This window comes from Sphaeramia orbicularis, chromosome 21 (genome assembly GCF_902148855.1).
Source record: "Sphaeramia orbicularis chromosome 21, fSphaOr1.1, whole genome shotgun sequence".
NCBI classification, from domain to species: domain Eukaryota; kingdom Metazoa; phylum Chordata; class Actinopteri; order Kurtiformes; family Apogonidae; genus Sphaeramia; species Sphaeramia orbicularis.
In genome coordinates, this window is record NC_043977.1 from 10,371,602 (window position 1) to 10,395,065 (window position 23,464).

General features: G+C 37.9%; 1 protein-coding gene across 1 annotated transcript in view; it reads right to left on the reverse strand.

Annotated features, from left to right (window-relative positions):
* Nucleotides 1-23,464, reverse strand: part of LOC115412490 (contactin-associated protein-like 5) — a 108,996-nt gene that overhangs the window by 45,352 nt on the left and 40,180 nt on the right. The window contains exons 2-4 of the mRNA XM_030125023.1: nt 19,141-19,251; nt 16,524-16,717; nt 2,411-2,558 (exon numbers count right to left, since the gene is read on the reverse strand). Of these exons, the coding sequence (XP_029980883.1) occupies nt 2,411-2,558; nt 16,524-16,717; nt 19,141-19,251 (453 nt within the window). The remainder of the gene's footprint in view (nt 1-2,410; nt 2,559-16,523; nt 16,718-19,140; nt 19,252-23,464) is intronic.

Below are 23,464 nucleotides of genomic sequence, written 5' to 3' on the forward strand. Positions count from 1 at the left end.
AGAACGTAGAAAAATGAAGAACAATGTAGAACAATGAAGAACAATGAAGAACAACAAAGAACAAAGACCAATGAAGAACAATGAAAAACAGTGAAGAACAATGTAGAACAACAAAGAACGATGAGGAACGGTGAAGAACGACCAAGAACAGCAAAGAATGGTGAAGAACAACAAAGAACACTGAAGAATGACAAAGAATGGTGAAGAGCAGTGAAGAATGATGAAGAACGATGAAAAATGAGGAAAAATCACAAAAAAACAACCAATTTTCAACTAGAAAAAAAGACAAAAAGACAGAAGAAAAAAAGACAATTTCTGACACTTTTATTGCCAAAACAACATTAACAAGAAAAGCCCAGACCTCCGCCAAGGCAGATCAGTGGACCTCCATGGCCCCCCCACCCTCGATCACCACGAAAATTTAATCATTTCTTCCTTGTGCCAGTATCCACATTTCCTGAAAATTTCATGAAAATCCGTCCATAACTTTTTGAGTTATCTTGCTAACAAACAAACACGCAAACAAACAAACACGCACGCGAGCAAACACACAAAGCAAAGCGATCACAATACCTCCTGATGGAGGTAATAAATCTGACCCTGTTCTAATGGTCATCCTTAAAGGCTTAAATAAATAAATGTTCCATATCACTTCAGTCTCATTATGTGCTTTTCCTTCTATTACAGCTTTATTTTTGGTGTTACTCGTCCGTCTTCTGTCTTTCTGACTGTATATCTGTGGTTGTACTGAAGCCGCTGTTGTTTATAAAGCGTTCATATCCCAGATGAATTTGTGTAATGATAGGTACAGTAAATGAACGGCGCCGTCGGACACATCATTCTGCGTTAAGTGCCGACGTCCGCAGATTCTCGGCGTCTGTGGAGGTTTATTAAAGCCAACGTCCTGTGACCGAACAGATAAAGGTGTAATATCTGTACATCAGCCTCGTCCTCTCACCTGTTCTGATTATTACCGTGGTCGTCCTCCACTACCGCCCCGTTATTAACACTGGGGGTTTTTCTACCTTTTATATATTTGTGTTCTCCAGAGACTCTCCTGCAGCCGTTCATGAATTTATGGATTTTCAGGCTGAAATGCTGCAGAATGAGCTGCATAGCAATGTTCCATCTCCTCTGAGTGTCTGAGACGAACAGAGCTCAGCGCTGTCTGTTCGCCTTATAGTCGCAAAAACCAGACGACAAACAAACAATACCACCATCTGTGGACGTACAGCCCAAATATACCACACATCGCCACGGCAACCTGGGAATACCACCCAAAAATAACACGAAGACTGTCCATACCAACCAGAAAACACCAACTACCATCTGGAAAGAACAAACACACACTAAGTCAATCTGTAAATACATGTACATATACATAAAAATAACGTCTAAATAAATAAACAGTAAGTCAACCTGTAAACACATGTACATATACACAAAAATAGCATCTAAATAAATAAACACTAAGTCAACCTGTAAACACATGTACATATACACAAAAATAACATCTAAATAAATAAACACTAAGTCAACCTGTAAATACATGTACATATACACAAAAATAACAGAAATAAATAAACAGTAAGTCAACCTGTAAATACATGTACATATACACAAAAATAACATCTAAGAAATAAATAAACACTAAGTCAACTTGTAAATGCATGTACATATACACAAAAAAAACAGAAATAAAGAAACACTAAGTCAACCTGTAAATACATGTACATATACACAAAAATAACATCTAATAAATAAATAAACACAGAATAAACCTGTAAATATAAACAAAAATAGCACAGAAATAAATAAACGCTAAGCCAACCTGTAAATACATGTAAAAATACAGGAAAATAGCATATAAATAAATAAATAAACACTAAGTCAACCTGTAAATACATGTAAATATACATGAAAATAACAGAAATAAATAAATAAACACTAAGTCAACCTGTAAATATACACAAAAAATAGCATATAAATAAATAAACTCTAAGTCAACCTGTAAATACATGTAAATATACACAAAAATCACACAAATAAATAAATACTGGACTGAAAATAACCTACAAATATGAACCAAAAAACAAGAAAACATTAGGTTTGACGGAGAACCTGAGACTTTGATTTTATGAATTTGTTGTTATTTAAAAGGATGAAAATGATGTAAAATCTATTAAACTGAACTCTGGTCCTGGTCTACCCCCAGTCCTGGACCTGGTCCCAGTCTACCTCCTGGTCCTGGTCCTGATCCCTGTCTACCCCTGGTCCTGGTCCCGGTCTACCTCCTGATCCCAATCCCTGTCTAGCTCCCAGTCCTGATCCTGGTCTACCCCTGGTCTTGGTCCTGGTCATGGTCCTGGTCTACCCCCATCAGTGTGTGGTGTCAGTGCGGTGGACTCACTGTAGGAGCATCCATAGACCTCCACCCTGAGTCCGATCCATCCGCTGGGGTTCCAGTCCAATGGGACGAACCTCAGGAAGCGAGTCCTCACCGAGTGGGTTAGCCGGTTCTGGACCAGGGCCTCTGAGTCCACGTTCCCCACAAACCTCTGCAACAGAGACCACATCAGTACAGTTAAGGGTTCAAAACCGGACCCCACTGAGTCCAACAGAAGAAAACAACTAAAACCTGTGGATGACAACACACTGACAGAACAAAGGCCTGATGTGGTCTGATGTGGTCTACATGAGTCAGACCCCTCTGTGGTCTGTAGATACACTTTCCCAAGTGATTTATTATCATTTATTAGAATATTATCTTCAGTATTTTACATTTTTCAGTGTAAATCCTGTATTTTCTTAGATTTAATTCACTGATCATGTAGATGTTCATTAAAGCTTGGAGTAAATTCAAAGGTTATTATCAAAACAGAGAAAACTGAAAAAAGTGACTTTTCCAGTCAAATATATCATTAACTAAACATAAAAACAAACGTCTACAACTTCATTTTGTTCATTTTTATTATTTTACTTATTTTATTTGTTTTTGTTCATTTTGTTGCCCATTTTATCCTTTTTTTTTAACTTCATATAGTAAATTTTTTTTAAATTATTTTTTCCCACATTATTTTGTACATTTTTTATTCATTTTTCTTCATTTTATTTATTAATCTATACAAACCCAGTGTTTCTATCCACTGTCATTGATCCAACTCCATGGGTTTTACTGGTGAATCAATGTTGTAGAAGATGACGGTGTTTCCACGTTCATTATGGAGCCTCTGAACGTCCAAATGGGTCATACCTGATGACCATGAAAAGATGACAAACTGCATTTTACACCAATTATTTGTGTATTGATAGGATTAATGGATCAACAGGTATTAAACAGTTACATCAGTAGATGGTTTTGGTTTTTTGAGGGTTAACAGACTAAATACATGGTTCTGGATGTTATGAATCCATGAACTCTCTTCATTTTTGAAGTATTTCGCTCATTATCTCCTCACTTTAGAAAGATTTGTTCACTTTTATGCCATATATCAAAGATTTCTAGTTCATGTTTTCCTTATTTTTCAAGTATTTTGCTAATTTTATTCTCATTTTACAAGTGTTTGTACATGTTATCCAATGAATAATTGAGGTAAATCTGTATTTTACACCAATTATTTACATGTATTGATAGGATTAGTGGATCAGCAGGTATTAAACAGTTATAACAGTAGATGGTTTTGGGTGTTTAAGGGTTAAATCCTAACAGAGGTGGAGGAAGATGTTCACTTACAGAAACACTTGACCTAATTAAAGCCTCATTAAAAGTGAAACCCGTCTCCGTATAAAACACTAATATTTATATCAGCTGTAAAGGCTGTTCTATAAATCACCGTCTGACTCTGGAAAAAAATGGTTTAAAAAAAGCCTGAAGGCGTCGAACAGAAAAATGAAGAGGGCCGAACAGAGAGACAAACGGCTGGTGCTGCCGCTAAATGACTGATTAGCGTTGGTTTGGCGGTGGTTTTCCAGGCAGGTGACGCTCCAGATCGATACGAGTGCTATTAGAAACTATCACCCAGACGGATGGAGGACGGCGCCGCTCCGGGCTTTTGTGAATAGTTCAACAGAGTCGAACAAGGCTCATAACTCAGCGTCCCGCCCTGGATCGCATGGTGGCGGTGGCGGAGGAATATCCAGCGCCTCCCGTGAACGCACCGCCTCTGTGCAGATAATGAAGGCGGCGAGTGGCGAGCTAACGGCGGGCTGTTACTGTGATTTATGCGCCGTGGTTTCCTCTCAGAGCCGTTTAAGTGGAGTATGTCGGAGGAGATGCAAACTCAGCACTTCCACCGTGCTGCATAGGACGCCGACCGCCACGTTACCACGACGACTACGCCATAACTCACAGCGCTGTGGCAAATGAGATCAGAGAAGAAGAAACACAGCACATGAATATTCACAAACAGAAGAGTCAGGGTTTATTATTGTTCACACCGACCACAGAGATTTAAAAAAAAACACAGAAAATCACAGAAAACAGGTCGACACGAGGTCACAGCACCGAAAAACAACTACAGAGAATACAGGTCGCAACCAGTGTTGTCAGATGTGACTGACAGTTTCCAGCCCAAATCCAATGTAAAAAAACCCACCCATCTCATTAAAATGTAGAAAAGCAATCGGGGAGTGCAGCCCTCCACCACAGCAGATCAGTGTTGCCCCCCCCACAATCACCACCAAAATTTACTTTACATTTAATTTGTTCCTTGTGCCAGTATCAACATTTCCTGAAAATTTCATTAAAATCCTGCCATAACTTTTTGAGTTATCTTGATAGCAGACAAACAAACAGGCAAACCCCGATGCAAACACAACCTCCTTGGCGGACGTAACCAGCTCAAATGTGTACCTCTCCAGAGACTCATGTTATAACTGTAAAAATATTACATGCGTTATAAAGAACACGTCATAAGAACACTGCACTAAGTGTGCTAAATAAACAAACATGTTGTGGAGGAGCTGGTTGGTAGTCTCAGTAAAGCCACCGTTATCACTGAAACTGTTCGATTAAGGGTGGTCCATGCCGGTTGGCCATGCAGGTCATGTGACCCGGCGCCAGGGGACGCGGCGTGTTTCTGCTTGTTTCCTGCTTCTCATTAACTGTTCGCTACAATAACCTCTGGAAAATCCGCCACTGGGATTGATCGCAGCTAAAACGAGCAACACGGCGCTGACGTAATGGGAGGTGGCGGCGGAGGTGGGAAAGGAAGACGAGAGGCCTAATGAGGCGGCGGTCGATGCCAGAATAGAAATAATGAAGTGACGGCGGGAGGGGGGGATGTTTACACGCTCTGACCCTCGGCCTGCTGGGATACGGCACTGCACCAGGAGACACTCTGCTCCTGTCAGCCCGTCCTCAGGGGTTACAAGCCCTCTGTCACGCCTCACAGAGTCTCATGTGGTCGTGACTCATACGGCAGGAACCTGTCAGTCCGCCACCACTACTACTGCCGCCACTGCCACTGGATTGGATGAATAATAAGAAACAGGAGAGAAATGACTCATTAAAGATGAAGAAACGACAGAGAAAGGATGGAATTAACACGATGACACAGAAGCATCAAGCCCCGCTCACCCCAGACCATCCTGGTGTGGATCAGTATGTGGATCTAGTCCAGGATTTATCAAACCACTTCAACTTGTAACCAGGAAAATTAACGCTCCATAATCATAGAAGGCCTTTACTCACCTAAAGCACATAATATGCACACTGTCATAGTAATGTCTAAATGTTTTTCATGCAGTTTAACTTTTTTTTCTACATTTTTTGTATTTCATCAACTTCAGCCATAAACAAAAATACCAAATACTCAAAACAAACCATATTTTTTGATGCAAAAATCACAATAGATAGATAGATAGCTAGATAGATAGATAACCACAGGACAAAAGTTATAATAAGTGATAGCAGCAATACTAATACTAATACTAATACTAATACTAATACTAATAATACTAAGAATAATAATAATAATAATAAGAATAAGAATAAGAATAAGAATAAGAATAAGAAGAAGAAGAAGAAGAAGAAGAAGAAGAAGAAGAAGAAGAAGAAGATGTATTTTCTGGTTTGGTTTTGTTTGTGCAGTAGTCTGATCCAGGTCTTATCTTGTTTCTTGTTCTTTTCTCTTTGGTTCTTTGTAAAGTGTTGATGTTTCTGTCAGATCTACAGCTGCTTCTGAAAAAGGCAAACGACACTTGAACTTGTTAACGACTCATTAACACGTACAACAGAGGAAAAACGTTGTTCATTACGACGGAAACCACTTCAGCCTAACCCTTAAAATGACTGGAAAATACTGGAAACTGGACCTGGTTGGTTCAGTTGATTCTATTCACTGGGATCACACCTCTATTTATTACATTTAATGACTCACAGCTTCTGTTCATTGACTTACATTGATTTTTTTCCTGGTTTTGTAGATTTAAAGATAAAACTTTGTAGTCGTCATTATTTATAGGTTATTATGTTATTATTGTACTGGTTCGGCTTGGTTCAGGTCATAACCAATAAAAACCATCTCTGAGGCATTTTGGAAGCAAAGATAACAATTTAAACCAAACTAACCAATGCAATAATATTTATCCCAATATAAAACTATATTATGTCATTATTGTTTTGTATCCCAGACCCCTGTTAGAGAAGAAAAACCTGAATTCAACGTGTCCACATACTTTTGTTCATTTGTGTATGAGTTAGGCAGTTATGATATGAGCATAACCATATTTAGCTTCTGTGTTTCATTTGAGTTCATCTTCAGTTTCCTTGGTTTCCGTCCTGTTCTTCTGTGGTTTATTGGTGGCTTCTGGTCTCAGAGGTTCTATTCTGGTGGAAGTTTTCTGGGCCCAGTATTTGCAGTTGGATCCTGTAATGATGTGATTAAAGGCTGTAAAGGAACCGTTGGAACGTATGGGGGCTGATGCGGCTTCACGCTGGGATCGCCCGCAGGATCAAACAGCTCTTTACACAGCGCTCTTCAAGGATGATGACGGTGATAATCTGAACACCCACCAGGATGACTCTCAGCGGGGCTGCACATGAACTGAGCACCAGCTGCATTTACCTCCACAACGCCGCTGCCATTGCTGTTACAGTCAAGGCTCGGTCCGTTTGCTAACGGCGCCGCTGACATTGGTCTAACGGCTCTCGTTCTGGGACGGCGCCAGATATTTCTCCTCCTGAGTGGTAGTTTCATCAGTGGGAGCAGTGGGCCGCAGACGACGCTCATTTCCTGGGCTTTTGTACAGATAATGAAGTCATTACCAGCCCCGCCCCCTCGCGTCTTCACAAGAACTACAATGAACTTCAAATTCAACCCTGGAGGACGAAGCTGCAGAGGCCATGGACACGACGAAGACGGAAAACCACACAGAACTGGACATGTAATTAGTTCAGTTTCTTCATTATTATTATTATTTTCCATTAGACACTCCTCTGCATTTCTGATGACCTAAACATGCACCAAAAGTCTGATTTTCTTCTGGAAAATTCATGACTGTAGGTAAAAAAAGGGATATTTTATAAGGTTTGTAAACAAAACTTCTAACATACGACCAATGGATATAGCATTAGGAGTTTGGAACTAAACTACACACTTGACTGTCAATATCAAGTGTCATTTTTTGCATAAATTCATCCCATGAGCCAGATTGAAACCTTTGGCGGACTACTTTTTGGTCCACGGGCCGCATGTTTGACACCCCTGATTTCTATCCTTACTTGTAGTGAAATGTGTAGATTTCCAGTTGAACCTGTTTCCATGTGTGTTTGAGGTGAATCCAGTCCATTTCCTCCTGATTCTGTGTTTGTTGGGATGTTCTCTGTATTATTAACAGGGATGTTTGTGCTTTTAAAGGAGTTCATGATGACAGTGATGGATTCCCTCCCGTTTCCTCCGGTTGAACTCAGTAAAAATAGGTCAAAACTTAATGACGATGTAAAAATGAGTTTCCCTGGTGAGGAAGACCGAGGACCACATTCATCCTCATCCCCTTCATCTGTTCACAACCACTTTTATTAACACAAAAAATACAACCAGTGTTCCTGTATGTCAGCGTCATGTTCTATCTGAATCATCCCCAGTTGAATTTGTGAGGTTGTCAGGTTCTGTCTCTATGTTCCAATCCTGTGGTCTGGATGCAGGAGACCAATCTAACAATAGAAGTGGGTGGTACTTTAACTGGAGGAGAACTCAACTAATTCAATCAAAGTCCATAAATGACTTCTATCAGTGATCACTAGGAACTATATTGATAACCATTTATATGTTATAAAGCATTAAAATATGGACCATTACAAGGAAAGGAATATTCAGAATATTTCAAAAACTCATTCAAAATTGAAAAATCTAAATTTCTCAAAACTGTGAACAAACTTTGTAGACATTGTCCCCATGGAAGATAAGATGCTATTAATCTTATTGATGATTTTATTCATTTTTGTTGATTGTTTTGTTCATTTTTGTTCATTTTGTTGATGAAGGAAGATACATATTAAATTTCAAATTAATCTGACTGTTGAAATCTAGACATTGGTGACCTTGAGTTTGACCCCTCAAGGTCACTCTAGGTCACAGATCATGGACCCAAATCAAAGTTCATATATAACTTCCTATCAGTGATCAATAGGAACTATATTGATACCTCTAACCATTTACATGTTATGAACCATCAAAATATGGACCATTATAAGGAAGGGACCAGTTTTTCGAAAATTCAAAACTCCAAATTTTTCAAGACTAGGAACAAACTTTACAGACGTTGTCCAAAGGAGGATACATATAAGTGGTTTTATTAGAGAAGGTGTTTGAAGAAATTGCTAATGAAGATGATGACGGACACATAAAAACACACATCTGATATCGGCCATCGTTTCTCTTTGCTCATAAAAGCTGAAATCTCAAAGTAAAACAACAGAAAAACACTAAATGGAGCCTAAACATTAAATAAAGTCCAAATCCATGTGTAACTGAAGCTACATTTACATTAATCTACATTTATTTAATCTGCCGTTTCATTGACTGCATCGATCGATTCAACTGGAACAAATGCAGCAGATCTGAACATTTGTTTGTGTATTTGTTTTAGTCTTAAATCTGAGGTGGATTTATCAGAATACAACTAGTTCATTTTTTCCACTTAACACAACACTACAAATGTTATTGACTCAATATGTCCAAAAGTCTGTGGACAAAAGAACCTAAAGTAATTACATTCAGTCATTGATGGGACTGTAATCATCGTTTTTGAAGGTACATTTGAAACAGTTTACAGTTGAATATAATGAAGGACAAACTCCAACTGATAATGAATTCATCGTTTCATTAGAGTTCTGCTCATCCTGATGGACTTTTACTGAATTAATGACCGGTTTTTATGTCTGTTTGCGCTTTTATGAACAGTTGAATTCTGCAGGTTCGTGAATTCTCTGCGGGTTCACTTCATATTGTTTTACCCACAAGCCCTTGCTGCATTTTCTCACCTAAAACACCACGTCCTATTTTTAATAAGTGTGTGTTTGCGTTGGATAGAGAATGTCCTTGAATTTTGATTAAACCAGTTAAACATAATCTAACAAATGTCACGAATGATGAAGCAGAACTGAGACGTTTCAGTCAAATCATGACCTTGTGTTTGAGGCGAAATGAACAGGAAGTAGAAAAATAAAACAAATCGGTGACCAAAAAAAGAACTGGGAGCTTTGTGTTGACGCTTTCAAAGATGCTACAGTTTGCACAATAAATATTCAAACTGATGAATCACATATCGCGCACGTGCGCGCACACACACACACACAAACTATATCACATTGGGCCCTCTGGCGGTCATATAACAAAAAATACATAACCACCCAACATAATATTAAAAAAAAAAGAATAAAAAACAAAAGAATTTAATGCATCAGCCTACAATGGGAAAACGGTTTAAACTGGTGGAATGCAGTAAAAATGTCACATATTACTAGTTTTCTTTTAAATAAAATATTAACATTAGAGAATTATGAAAATATAGTGTAATGACATTGAGATTAAAAAATGTGGTTATAATGGAAGTCAATGGGACATTTATCTGACACTCCAGAAAAAACACTAATGACATCAAATCAATTTATTATTACTCTGGTCGTGGGAGACACTTTTCATTCCATGTGTGTTTTTTTTTTTTTTTTTTTACATGTTTGAATGATAATAAAGGAATATGAATGTGACTTTATAGCCAATCACCTTTTCCTAGTGGGATGTTCAGATGTGAATCCATGTCAGACCATATTAACACACTCACACATTCTGGACGTGTTCGTGAGGAGGAGATTTAACTGGTACAATGAGGTTCATTTAATCGAGTTCTATGTGAAATGAGTGTTTTATAATGTCTTCTAACATGGAGGGAAACATCTGAGGGTTCATTTGGAGGCAAATTATTTCAGATGAAGACGACTGGTGTTATTGATGGTAATTATTGGTGCTGACCTCCATCATTATCAGTTTAATAAGAACCACTAATGGGATGATCCTGCATATTACTGTTATTACATCTGAAGGGTTAAACATGATCCCAAACCAACCAGACATTGCACAGGCATGGAGAAAATGGGCGATTACGGGAAAACTGATCAAATCCAAGCAATACATGAGTCACTCATTGGCTAATTTTTACAATTTTGTTAAATTTGTTGATTAGTTTGTCCATTTAATTGACTATTTTACTCATTTTTGTTAAATTTGTCGATTATTTTCTTTTCGTTTTTGTGTATTTTGTTGATCATTTTGATAATTTTTGCTCAATTGGTCGATTATTTAGCTCATTTTATGATTATTTTGTACATTTTGTATATGTTGTTGATCATTTTGTTCATTTTTGTTGAATTTGTTGATAATTTTGTTACTAATTTGTTCCTTTTGTTTGTTCCTTTTGTTATTTTTTTCCTGTTCATATATCCTTCCATGTTGCTTATTTTAGTTAAATTTGTTCCTTGTGTAAAACCTCAGTAAATGAATGCTATAAATCTCACATTGTCTGAACTAAAAGGTTAAAGACATGTTAAGGTCAAAGGAGGGTCCCACTAAATCATTATCATTTTAATAAGAACTGTGGTGCTAATGCTCCTTCATATTACTGTTGTTACATCTGAAGGGTTAAACACGATCCTAAACCAAACTCTGCACAGATGTGGAGAAAATGGGCAATTATGGCAAAACTGATCAAATCCAACTGTCATTGTCTTATTTTTTCCAGTGGTTTTATTTCAACAAGTTCCAACCAGAGAATTAACCAAACTGACGTCAAATACAGATGGTTTCATCCACAAACTTTTTCCATAAAAACTGATGAAAACACTGAGTTTGTATTAAATGGTGTTACTGTTGTGATGCATCTCCTTTCAACATTTCAACAGAAATAGTTCCATGGCACCACCTACTAAAGTTTAAAGATGCAGGTCAGTTTCATCTATGACATTTACCAAAGCAGTGACTGTGGTAGTGATGGAGAAAATATCAACATTTTGCCAAAAATAACAGAAGCAGCCTCATTCAGAGCATCAAATATTGAGTCTCCACATCAGGTTTGACCTGGAAACATGAACAAGGTCCAAATGTTTATAAAACCCTCTGGACCAGAACCCTAAACCCAACAGGAAGAGTAATACTTTGGTCTGAATGAGGAACTTTCATCCTGTTTTATCCCTTTTCTGCTGCTACAGACGAAACGATGGATGCACTTACACTATATGGACAAAAGTATGTGGACCTGTTGAATTCAGGTGATTTTTTTCTAACAGGGGTCTGGGATACAAAACAATAATGATAAATGTCATAATATAGTTTTATATTGGGATAAATATCATTGCATTGGTTAGTTTGGTTTGAATTGTTATTTTTGCGTCCAAAATGCCTCATAGATGGTTTTTACTAAATTTCTCTCAACACTGACTTTGTTTTTTGTTTTTTTTTAATCCATGACTGATTTTAACTCTTTAAGTGCCAGACAGTTAAGGGGATAATAAGCCTTAAAAGTGCCACAGAATTTGGCCGTTTTTCAGTATTTCGCGTCGTTTTCATAATATTTGAAGAATCCTGCAGGAAACCGCTCGGTAACATCCGACCGATTGCTGATTAGATCCAAAACGCACCGGACGCAGCCGATTCATTATTGATCGTAATTTGCATAATTCATAATAATAATAATAATAATAATAATAATAATCTTTATCAATATAGCACTTTTCATACATTAAAAACTGTAGCACTAAGTGCTTTACATATCAGTTTAAAAATCAGTACCGCCCCCCACCCACACCCACCCACTCACCCGCACACACACACATATACATGCAAACCCACATATACATGCAAACCCACAAGCTCACACATACTTAAGAAGACTGACTGAGCACGGGTAGACCAGAACAAAAATGTACAAGTAAAAGTAAAACATCAATTTAGGAGGCGCTGTCTCAGGGAGCCATCCGCACCAGGAGGCAGCCGCCGACCCCGGCGACCAGGCACCAGCAACACAGCCCCGCATCCCAACTAGTGGGAGAGGGCCGACTGGGACCCCCACCCACCAGAAAGGAGCGGACCCCAGTGAGAGAAGGTGCCACAGCCCCCGGAGTCCACAGCCGCCCCCCGGCATGGAGGGCTCCCTCTGATGAAACACCGGAGAATAAGAAACATTAAAAAGATATAAAAATATTATTCGGTCGCGTGACCTCAAATTCCCGTCTGCTTGGTCTCAAAAGGGGGACACAGAAAGAACGTCATCGAAATGTGAGAAAGAAATGGGGGTGGATGGTTTGTTTGTACACAAATATGGCGTGTTCTCCAAAGCCGATCTGATCAGCCCGTGGCACTTTACAGGTTGTTTTCGTAAAGCCGATTTAATCGGCCCATGGCACTGAAAGTGTTAAATGTTCTACCTCTAAATTTCAACAATATTTTTCATGCTCTGACAGTAAATAATAATTTTCTACCACATCTAACCCTCTACTTTCTAATCTACTTTCTTCACATGTCACTAAGGAAGAAAAATCTAACATTAAACTTTAAGGAAATATTGATGTTTATAAACTATATGGACATAAATATGGGACACATCATGTCTACAGCTGTAAGATGTCCTGTTCATGATGATTTGATATATAAACATCAATATTAATAATCAATGTATTTATCCCAATATAAAACTATATTATGAAATTCGTCAACTGTTTTGTATCACAGACCCCTGTTAGAAAAGAAACACCTGAACTCAACGTGTCCACATACTTTTATCCATGTAGTGTATGCCCACATACACTATATGGACGTTCTGTTGTCATCATTTATCAGTTATTATTCTATTACTTTACTGCTCTGATCCAGTTCAGGTCGTACTGGGCTGAATGTGGAACCTGAACCTGAGTCTTTCTGAAACATGACTGAATATTAAAGTGGACACAAACAGAAACACTGTTGTCTCTACGTCATTAATTTCCTGATAATTAATCATCACATCAGGCTGTGGAAACACCATCCAACTGGAAGCTTTAATGATTTGAAGGTGAAATTAACCCCTGATCTGAGGTCAGCTTTGAAGTCATCCTCACAGTGGATGAGTCCTTAATTAGCTGAAACTTTAAATGCTCCCGTGGTGTTTTTTTAACCCGGCGGCGGCGGCGGTCAACAGCTGTTTACTGTGCCAATAGTTTGTCAAAGCGAGGGCCATATTCCTGTTTGGGTTTTTCATTTTCGGAGCTAAAGGTTGGGTGTAATTTGGCAGGTGGAGGCTCTGGGAGCAGCTGCCGCTCCCTCATTAGTCCCCTCGGCTCAGGTAGCAGCGCCGAGCCATTACCTTTGAACCTCGCCTGTTCAAATGCCAGACGGACGTCAATTAGTCTGAGCCAAAGGTCGGGGTGAAAGCTGTGGTCGGCTGCCCCGGTGCAGGCCTCATCACAGACGGCCCGCTAATGAGCTGCCACTCATCCGGCCGCCGTGCCGTTTTAATGCACACATGAGTGGAGACGGGGCTCCCGCGTCACTATGGCAACCACCAGTGTCGTACGACTCAGCGCCGGACTTTCTGAAGGCTTCAACTCACCGAAGACCTTAATTTACACAAATCAGCCTGAGTTTCAGACAAAGACGAGTGGGTTTTATGTCCAGACGACAGCTGTAGTATCATCACTGGGATCAGATGGAAATGGTCACACTTTAACTTATGTAAAAAAAGAATCTAAGGATTCACTAAAAAATATTCAGACCAAGACATGAACCTGTTTCTTTACGTCTACATCTACGTTACGGTTTCAGTGTGAATCAACCGACTGATGGCGTCATTTGTCAAACCTCTGGATGTGGTTTTAAAACCCTTTTAAGACAATTGTGTCTCTGGTGACACATTTAGTATTTTATGTCCTTCAAATTAACTCCTGAACTGTTTAAACTATGGACAGAATCCAACTGTTATCTTTTATCTGAGATTGGGTTCTTTCTATTGGTCTATAACACATTAGGGTTAGAGGTTTGCATTGACGGAGGGGGAGGGGTAGAAGTGGGCGGGGCTTAAAGCGGCAGAGCGCAGTTGGTGAGAGAGAGAGATGGAAGAGTTTTATTACTTTTAGCAGTGTTTTAGCGAGATTTGAGTGGTGAATTCTTATAAATAATTGTATATTATAGTGATAGTACTGTTTTGGAGTGTTCTACTAGTATGTTTTGACGTGTTTTTGTTGAGTTTCTCAGGTTTTTTTTTCTGCCTTTTTTTCTCAGTTTTTAATCTGTATTTTTCTGGTTTGTACAGCTCATTAATAGTTGTATTTTATCTGTAAATATTATAGAAATGTATGTAGATTTCTATATATGTGTGTGTAAATCCATATGCAGATCTATCCAGGGCAGAAAGAGATGCAGTGTCTAAAAGAATCAGATGATGGATGTTTTGGCCATCGAAATGAGGGGCTGCCTACAACTTGAGAGAAAGTGAACACAGACTATCACACAGGATAAAAACGACTAGATAGAACTAAAAATAAGGAGAACATGGAAGCAGAATGATCTAGACAAAGACAATATTTGATCACATGCAAAATTATTTATTTCTATAATCTCATTATGAACATTTACAATTGTTTTTCATAATATCATAAATATTCAGTTCTGTTTTTATTTATTTTTTGTTTTTTTACTGTAACACACTGTTTAAGGCATTCATTGCATATAATAATGATAATTAATGGACAGATATTAAAAAGTTAAGTTCTTCCTGAAAACAGGTGCAAAAGACATTTCTGACACTTTTATTGCAAAAACATCATAAATAAATCTAGGCCTGTTCTAATGGTCCTTTAAGGGTTAATGTCATGGTTCATCTGTTCTCCATAAACTAGGTTTTATGGGCTTATTTAAGGTAGCACCAACTCCTTTGAACAACATAGGAAAAAAAGATTTATTCATGTTTTATATATATATTTTTGCCATTGTAAACTGCTGTTTTTGTCCAAACTGAACCTTGTGTCTTTCATTGTGTTCACAGACCTGATGGATGGAGGAATATCAACATTTTAGCAGAAAATAGTTGGGTTTTCATCACTCTAAAATGTCAAAGTGATGAAGTAAATGATCTCATATTGAGTTTTGATGTATTTATTGCTTCGTGCTGGTCGAGGGGGTTCCACACACTTCTTTTTTTCCTGTGCCTTTAAGAGCTGATTATTCCCTCTGTTTTCCTCTGTTTGATCCACTCTCTTGCCTTCGTACTGTACAATACATATTTAAAGACACATTGAGGCCAATGAATAATTCAGACCTCACACAGCCTCCATGTGGCGTTGGTTCAAACTCCCATCATCCTCTGGGGCACCTTTAATTCGAGCACACGGGACCGATCAGCCCAAAACCCACAAACTTCCCGGTCCACCTGTTTTTATCTGTGAATAATGACTCCGTGGGTGTTTTTGGCGAGTGTTGACGCTTTGTGTTCAACAGAACTGGGGCGAGCGCGGCACACGCTAAAACATTAATGAATACGCTAAGAAAACATTAGGCAGAGGAAGTACAAAGTACAAAGTGAGGGGCATAAACAGCAGAGGGGGGTGGTGGGGGTCTGGTCTGGTGAGGTGGATGTTCACGTTGGTCCGTGTTCGGGCAGTAAAACCTCGCTGAATCAGCCCCAAACGCTGCTGATCTGGTGCTGATCGTTGATAAAATGAGAACAAACAGGACATTTGGGCTCCAGCGTTCTGTGACGAGGTGAGAATCAGCCTCAAACTGCTGATTCCAGCTGGAAACTGTTCCCATGTCCATATGTCTGTGCACGCTGCCGCCAACGCCGCCACTTCCATCACCGCTTTCACAACAAAACTACAGGTCAGAACTTATCACCTGGACTAATGCGACAGCACTGAGAGTTTTTCCTTTAACCTTTAACAGATAATGAGCTGATGTATGATATAAAAACACATCAACTGTGAGTGTGATTGACGTCCCAGGCCACCTTAAGTCCTGCCCCCATCAGTGTAAATGCCTACAGTGTATGCGTCCACTCACCCCGAGGCCGTCGTCCTGCCGGTACTGTTTCCAGGCCTGGCCCGTGTCGCTGTACAGCAGCATATACCTGCTGACCCAGTCCGAGCTGTGGTGGCGTCCCTGTGTGGCCACCGCCGTCACCTCCACACGGTCCCGCAGGTCCACCTGCAGCCAGGGCTCCCTGTCCGTTACCATGGGAGACCAGCCGCCGGACTCTGGGGACACAGAGGACACACTGAGGACGAATGCTTTAACCCAGGGGTGTCAAACATACGGTCTGTGGGCCAAAACCAGCTGCCAAAGAGTCCAATCCCGCCTATGGGATGGATTTATGAAACACAATCACACTGAAAATATATTAACAATAAATGAAGATGAAATCATGTTAGTTTAGGTTGCACATTCAGACCAATATGATCTAAAGTAGATCAGACAGTAAAATAAAAACAGAATAACCTATAAATAATGACAAATACACATTTATCTGTTTATTTTAGTGTAAAAATTAAAATTACAAGAATATATTTACATTTACAAACTATTCTTTAACGATAAAATGTGAATAACATGAACAAATATGAACAAACTGAAATGTGTAAAGAGAAATAAGTGTCATTTTAACTTTTTGTTAATGTTTTGTTAATTTTTGTGCCTGTTTTGTTCTTGTTATTGCTTAATTTGATCATATTTGGTGGCTTTTTGTTATTTTTGTGTTTGTTCCTGTTGATTTTGGTCTTGTTTATCAAAATGTTGTTCATTTGTGCACAAGTTTTATTCCTGTTATTCTTTATTTTGTTCTTAAGTGTTGTTTTTTATTATTTTTTTTGTTACTTGTGCTGATGTTTCTTAATTTTCTTAAAATTACTTAATGTTTTGTGCATTAGTAGACCCACTGTGATCTGTAAGTTATAACATACACGTGGAAATGATAAACTGCGGCAGAATACTGGTCAAAGAAATTGCAGGTTGTTCATTTCATTCAAATATTTTAAAGGATAGTTTGTAGATGCAAAATTTTCATAATTTAATTTTACTTTTTTACTCTAAAACAGAGAGATAAATTTGTATTTGTCATTATTTATAGATTGTCTTATCGTTTTATGGGTTTTATATCATATTTGTCCGAAAGTGGAACCTGAACCAACATGAGTTTGACAGTGATGATCTAGTTTTCTTTCAGTCCATATGAGTCTATTTGTGATGTTATGATGTGTTTAAACCTAATGAAATGTTACAATAATTGGATCTAATATGACTTTTATGTGATTAAACATGCATCATGTTGTTTAGTTAAAACTAAACCTGGATCAGATGCAAAAACATCTGCAGGAGGTTGGATTTTAATTCATTTTACGAGTGTTTCAATGAATAATAGATGATAAAAAGGCTGAGATTGTCAGGTAGAGGAGCAGGTACATAGACCTAGATCCTGAAGTCCACCTGGAACCTCCTTAAAACCTCCTGAACTGGACTGAACCTCGACTAAAGCTAAACATTTAGCTTATAAAATCAGAAAATCATCAAACCATATTTCGTATTTGATCCACAATCCAAAGAGTTTCAGTTTATTGTCACAGAAGAGGAAATAAAATGGGAAATATCACATTTAAAAAGGTGGACTCTTGCAATTTGGAGCGTTTTATTCTTAAAATATTCGTAAAAGTAATAATTGATGGTCAAATATTTGTCAAATAATTGATCAATCTAAGTTTAACAGAACATTAGTGTCAGTTTTGTGAACGAAAATGACTAGTTAAACATGTAAAAGTTGTTTTAAAGCAGACGATGAAGCTGAAAAGTCCTGAAACATCCTGATAAAACACAATAATATTAATACGTTAAAGCCAGTATCATATGATCATGAGACAAACCGGTGAGAACTGGTTTATTTGTAGGTCAGATCCTTAAATTCCTCCAAACTGTAGCTAAAGCCTTTATTTCTATCACTGTGCTCAGTTCAAATCCCTCCAGTCACAAAATAATAAAACACACAAAAACACCCTGCATTAAATAATAATCAGAGTCTGACACAAAACATCCAATAACCTCATTAAAATGGGTTCAACCATCGTCTTTTTGTGTTAAATTTGTCAATGTTCATTTCCCTGAGTGTCACGGGTTCCTTTGTGTTAGCGTTAGCATTGGTGTTAGTGTTGGGATTGGTGTTGGCATTGGTGTTAGCACTGGTATTAGCATGAGAGTTAGTGTTGGCATTGGTGTTATCTTTGGTATTAGTGCTGGCATTGGTCTTAGTGTTGGCGTTAGTGTTAGTGATGGCATTGGTGTTAGCATTGGTATAAGTGTTGGCATTGATGTTAGCACTGGCATTAGCGTCAGTGCTGGCATTGGTATTAATGCTGGCATTGGTATTAGTGTTGGCATTAGTGTTGACATTGGTGTTTGTGTTGGCGTTGGTGTTAGGATTGGAATTAGTGTTGGCACTGGTGTTAGTGGTAGGGAAGGCATTAGTGTTAGCATTGATATTAGTGCTGGCATTGGTATTAGCGATGGCGTTTGTGTTGACGTTCGTGTTTGTGTTGCCGTTAGTGCTAGCATTGGTGTTAGAGTTTGCATTAGTATTAGTGTTTACATTGGTATTAGCGTTGGTGTTAGCGTTACTGTTAACATTGGTACTCACCGTCTCGCCTATTGACCTTGGCGTTGTGAGCGGCATAACTGGCGGACGACTGTGACGAGCTCTGGAAGGACGACTGCGGTAATGTGGACGCTAACGGGCCGTTACAGGTATCTGGAAAATAAAGGACACACAGGACACGTCTGAGTTTATGATGGAAAACGACGCCTCAAACAGTGAATTAACCCTTTACAAACAGGACGCTGCAAGTGTTTGGGTTTGTTTATTTACAAAAATGTGAGTTAATGTACAAAGTCCCTGTCCAATAAATAAAGCACTAAAAGAAGAAAAAACTTCTTAGAGCTGTTCTTGTGATTGTCCAGATCCTTGTATTTGTGCATTTTTGCTTATGAAAAACAACATTTGGAGTTTTCAGTTTGGACCAAAACAGAAAAAAACCCCACCTGAAATCCAACAGACTCCAGAACACAACCATAATGTAAACACACAAACACTTGAACACAACCAAGACCGGGTCAGAACTGTGGTGGAGGAGTCAATGTTAACAGACAATTTTGTCGGATGTTTCAGTCACTGAAACATCTGAAACCAGCTGATTTTCTGCCTCAGATTCTTCCAAACACCATCTGAACCAAAAAGATTCACAAACCTGTCCTTTATCCTTCATCAGATGCATTTTGAAATGTTAAAACTATGACACAGCCTACATCAGGGAACACTTCCCAAAACACCACAGAGGTCAAAGGTCAAACAGTAGAATGGAATGTGAAGGTCAGGCACGTCTCAGAAGAACCTGAAGGAACAGGGTTAAGATAAAACACTGAACCCTGATACTAACACCACGACTGTGAACACTGATGAGCATCCATAGTAGTTTAACCTTCTGGTATGTGGGCAAGCGTATCATGCACACTTATAAAAGGCCATGTTATTTTATAACATTTATATTATTTTAGGTCAGAATTCAAAAGTTGTTCATTTTTGTGTAATTTTTTTTTTTTTTTTTAAATTCTGACCCATCCACTAAAATCAGCACATTATAAACATGTTAAATTCCTACACTAACACCCTTTCACCAAGTGAGTACAAAACGCACACAGACACATTTTAGCATTTAACATTTGACCTAGTTCAAAAAATAATAACGCATATTAACCAATGTTGGTGTTAATCATTGACATATACCAGAATGACAAAAAAAAAAAAAAAAATCAAGAACATATATAATCGAATTTGTATGTAGAATACTGAAAAAACAAATTTTTTTTGTGTTTTTTGCATCAAAACATTTTCAAACATGGCCTTTAAAGAGTTAAAAATATGACAGTTACTGAGAATTTGGTATTTTTGTTTATGGCTCCATTTGATGAAAAAAAAAAAAAAAAGTTAAAAAAAAAAGGCGGCGGCAAAAACAAACTATGAAAAACATTTTGACATTACCACTGTACTGAGCAGATTATGTGCTTTAGGTGATTAAAGGACCTCTATGAGTCGAATACTGAAGGGTTAATAAAACCGTCCTGATTGGACCAGAACATCCACATGAACTCAAATCTCCTCTGCACTGGTTTCCTCTGAGGCTGATTTCAAGGGGAAAGTGAAGAAAAGTGGTTCAGGCAGAGTGATGGGTTGTGTAGTTGCGTTGTTGTGTAGTTGTGTTGTTGTGGTGTTATGTGTGTTTTCAGTCCAAAGCCTAAATTACGGCCGATCAGCTCTGAGACCACAGATGTTCAACACAGGAAACATGTCTGGATGATTAACACCACGATGACAGCGACCTCTTAATCCAACAAACCACATTTAAACCCTGGAATGGATGACACCCACTGCCCCGCCCACTGCCCTGCCCTCCATCAGTCCTTTTCAGGTATTTCATTTGATATTGATCCAGATCTAAACTGTGACAAACTAATACACATTATGAATAATCGATTAGTTAAAAAATCAAATCAAAATTTTATTTACATAGTGCCGAATCATAACAAAAGTTATCTCATGACGCTTTACATATCGAGTTGGTTGAAACTAGACTCTAAGCCAATTTACAGAAACCCAACAGAATCCTCCAGGAGCAAACACTTGCGACTAGTGATTAGTTGGTCATTAAATTCAGCATAGTCGACTGATGTTTACTGGGTTTTCTATGGTAGTAAAACCATGTGACAGGTTACATTTACACCAGGAACGCCAAACTTAGTTCAGGTTCCACATTTAGACCAGTATCATCTAAAGTGGGTCAGACCAGTAAAATACTAACACAATAACATGGAAATAATGACAAACACATTTTTTTCTGTAATTTAGTGCAAAAATTAAAATTAAATTATGAAAGTTTTTACTTCTACAAACTATCTTTTTAAAAAATGTGAATAACCCAAAAAACCTGAAACTTCCTTTCAAAAATAAGTGTAGTTTTACCAATATTCTGCCTCAGTTTATCATTTCCACAAGTACATTAAAATTAAGCAAAATTAAAATGCGTTTGACACACTTGATTGTTAATATCAAGTGTCATTTTTTGCATAAATTCATCTCATGGCCCAGATTGAAACCTATGGTGGACTAGTTTTGGTCCACACACCATATGTTTGATGCCCCTGATTTCTATCCTTATCTGTAGTGAAACATGTTGATTTCCAACTGAACCTGTTTCCATGTGTGTTTGAGGTGAATCCAGTCCATTTCCTCCTGATTCTGTGTTTGTTGGGATGTTCTCTGTATTATTAACAGGGATGTTTGTGCTTTTAAAGGAGTTCATGATGACAGTGATGGATTCCCTCCTGTTTCCTCCGGTTGAACTCAGTAAAAATAGGTCAAAACTTAATGACGATGTAAAAATGAGTTTCCCTGGTGAGGAAGACTGAGGACCACATTCATCCTCCTCCCCTTCATCTGTTCACAACCACTTTTATTAACACAAAACATACAACCAGTGTCCCTGTATGTCAGCGTCATGTTCTATCTGAATCATCCCCAGTTGAATTTGTGAGGTTGTCTGGTTCTGTCTCTACGTTCCAATCCTGTGGTCTGGATGCAGGAGATCAATCTAACAATAGAAGTGGGTGGTACTTTAACTGGAGGAGAACTCAACTAATTCAATCAAAGTCCATAAATGACTTATATCAGTGATCAATAGGAACTATATAGATATCTCCAACCATTTACATGTTATAAAGCATCAAAATATGGACCATTACAAGTAAAAGCACATTTTTAATATCCAAAAGCTCATTAAAAATTTAAAAATCTAAATTTCTCAAAACTGAACAAATCTTATAGACATTGTTGCAAAGAAGATATAAAATTAGAAATGAATCCAACCAGTAGTTTCAGAGCGGATGATTGTTGAAACCCTTCAAGATTAAAGGTCACAAACTCAAATCACAGTCCAGAGTCCTGTGGTCTGGATGCAGGAGATCAATCAAAAAAAAGTGGGTGGTACTTTCACTGGAGGAGAACTTAACTAATTCAATGAAAGACCATATGTGACTTCCTATCAGTGATCAATAGCAACTATATTGATATCTCGTATATTGGAGAAAAAAGTTTTTTTGTGTTTTTGCATAAAACATATGGCTTGTTTCCATTACAAACATGGCATTTAAAGGGTTAAAAATATAACAGCTATTGAGTATTTAGTATTTTTGTTTATGGCTGAAGTTGATGAAACACAAAAAAAGTGGAAAAAATAACAATAAAAACTGTATGAAAAACATTTTTGTTGTGTTATTATGCGCTTTTTGTGATTAGAAGAACCTCTACAGGCCGGACACCAGAGGGTTAACAGTATTTTTTTTAAATGAAAAGCTTTTTTTTTTTGTACATTATCTCCATAAACTGAATCACAACTAGTATTAAAATATGTTAAAATGTGAGAAAACTTCAGATTATCAGCATTAAAATGTTTTTATTTCACAGTTTTCATCATTTTGTGATATTGGTTTGTTAAACACATTTTTCATGGTCCAGATGAGTAGACATTTATGGAACTACATGAAAAAAAGGTTAATAAGAAATGAAAATAAATAACAATCAAGTGCCTTGTTTTTTTCATGACTAAAGAGGAATAAAAACCCTCCGGAAAAAAATCTGGACTGCGGTTGTTACAATTCATGCATGAAAGGGTTAAATAAAATAAAATGATGACAGCAGCTTCGACTTTCAGTTCAGTTCATGTTTGACTCAAAAGTTTGCACCAAATCTGACAATGTTCAGTTAAACTGTCGATAAAAACATAGACGTTTTCATCCACATTAGGTTTAAAATCACCCAATATTAATGACTGAACATTTGCACTTGAATCAGAATCAATAAAACAGATCCTGTTTAATATATGTGATCGGTTTTTGATGTTAAAGTGATGATG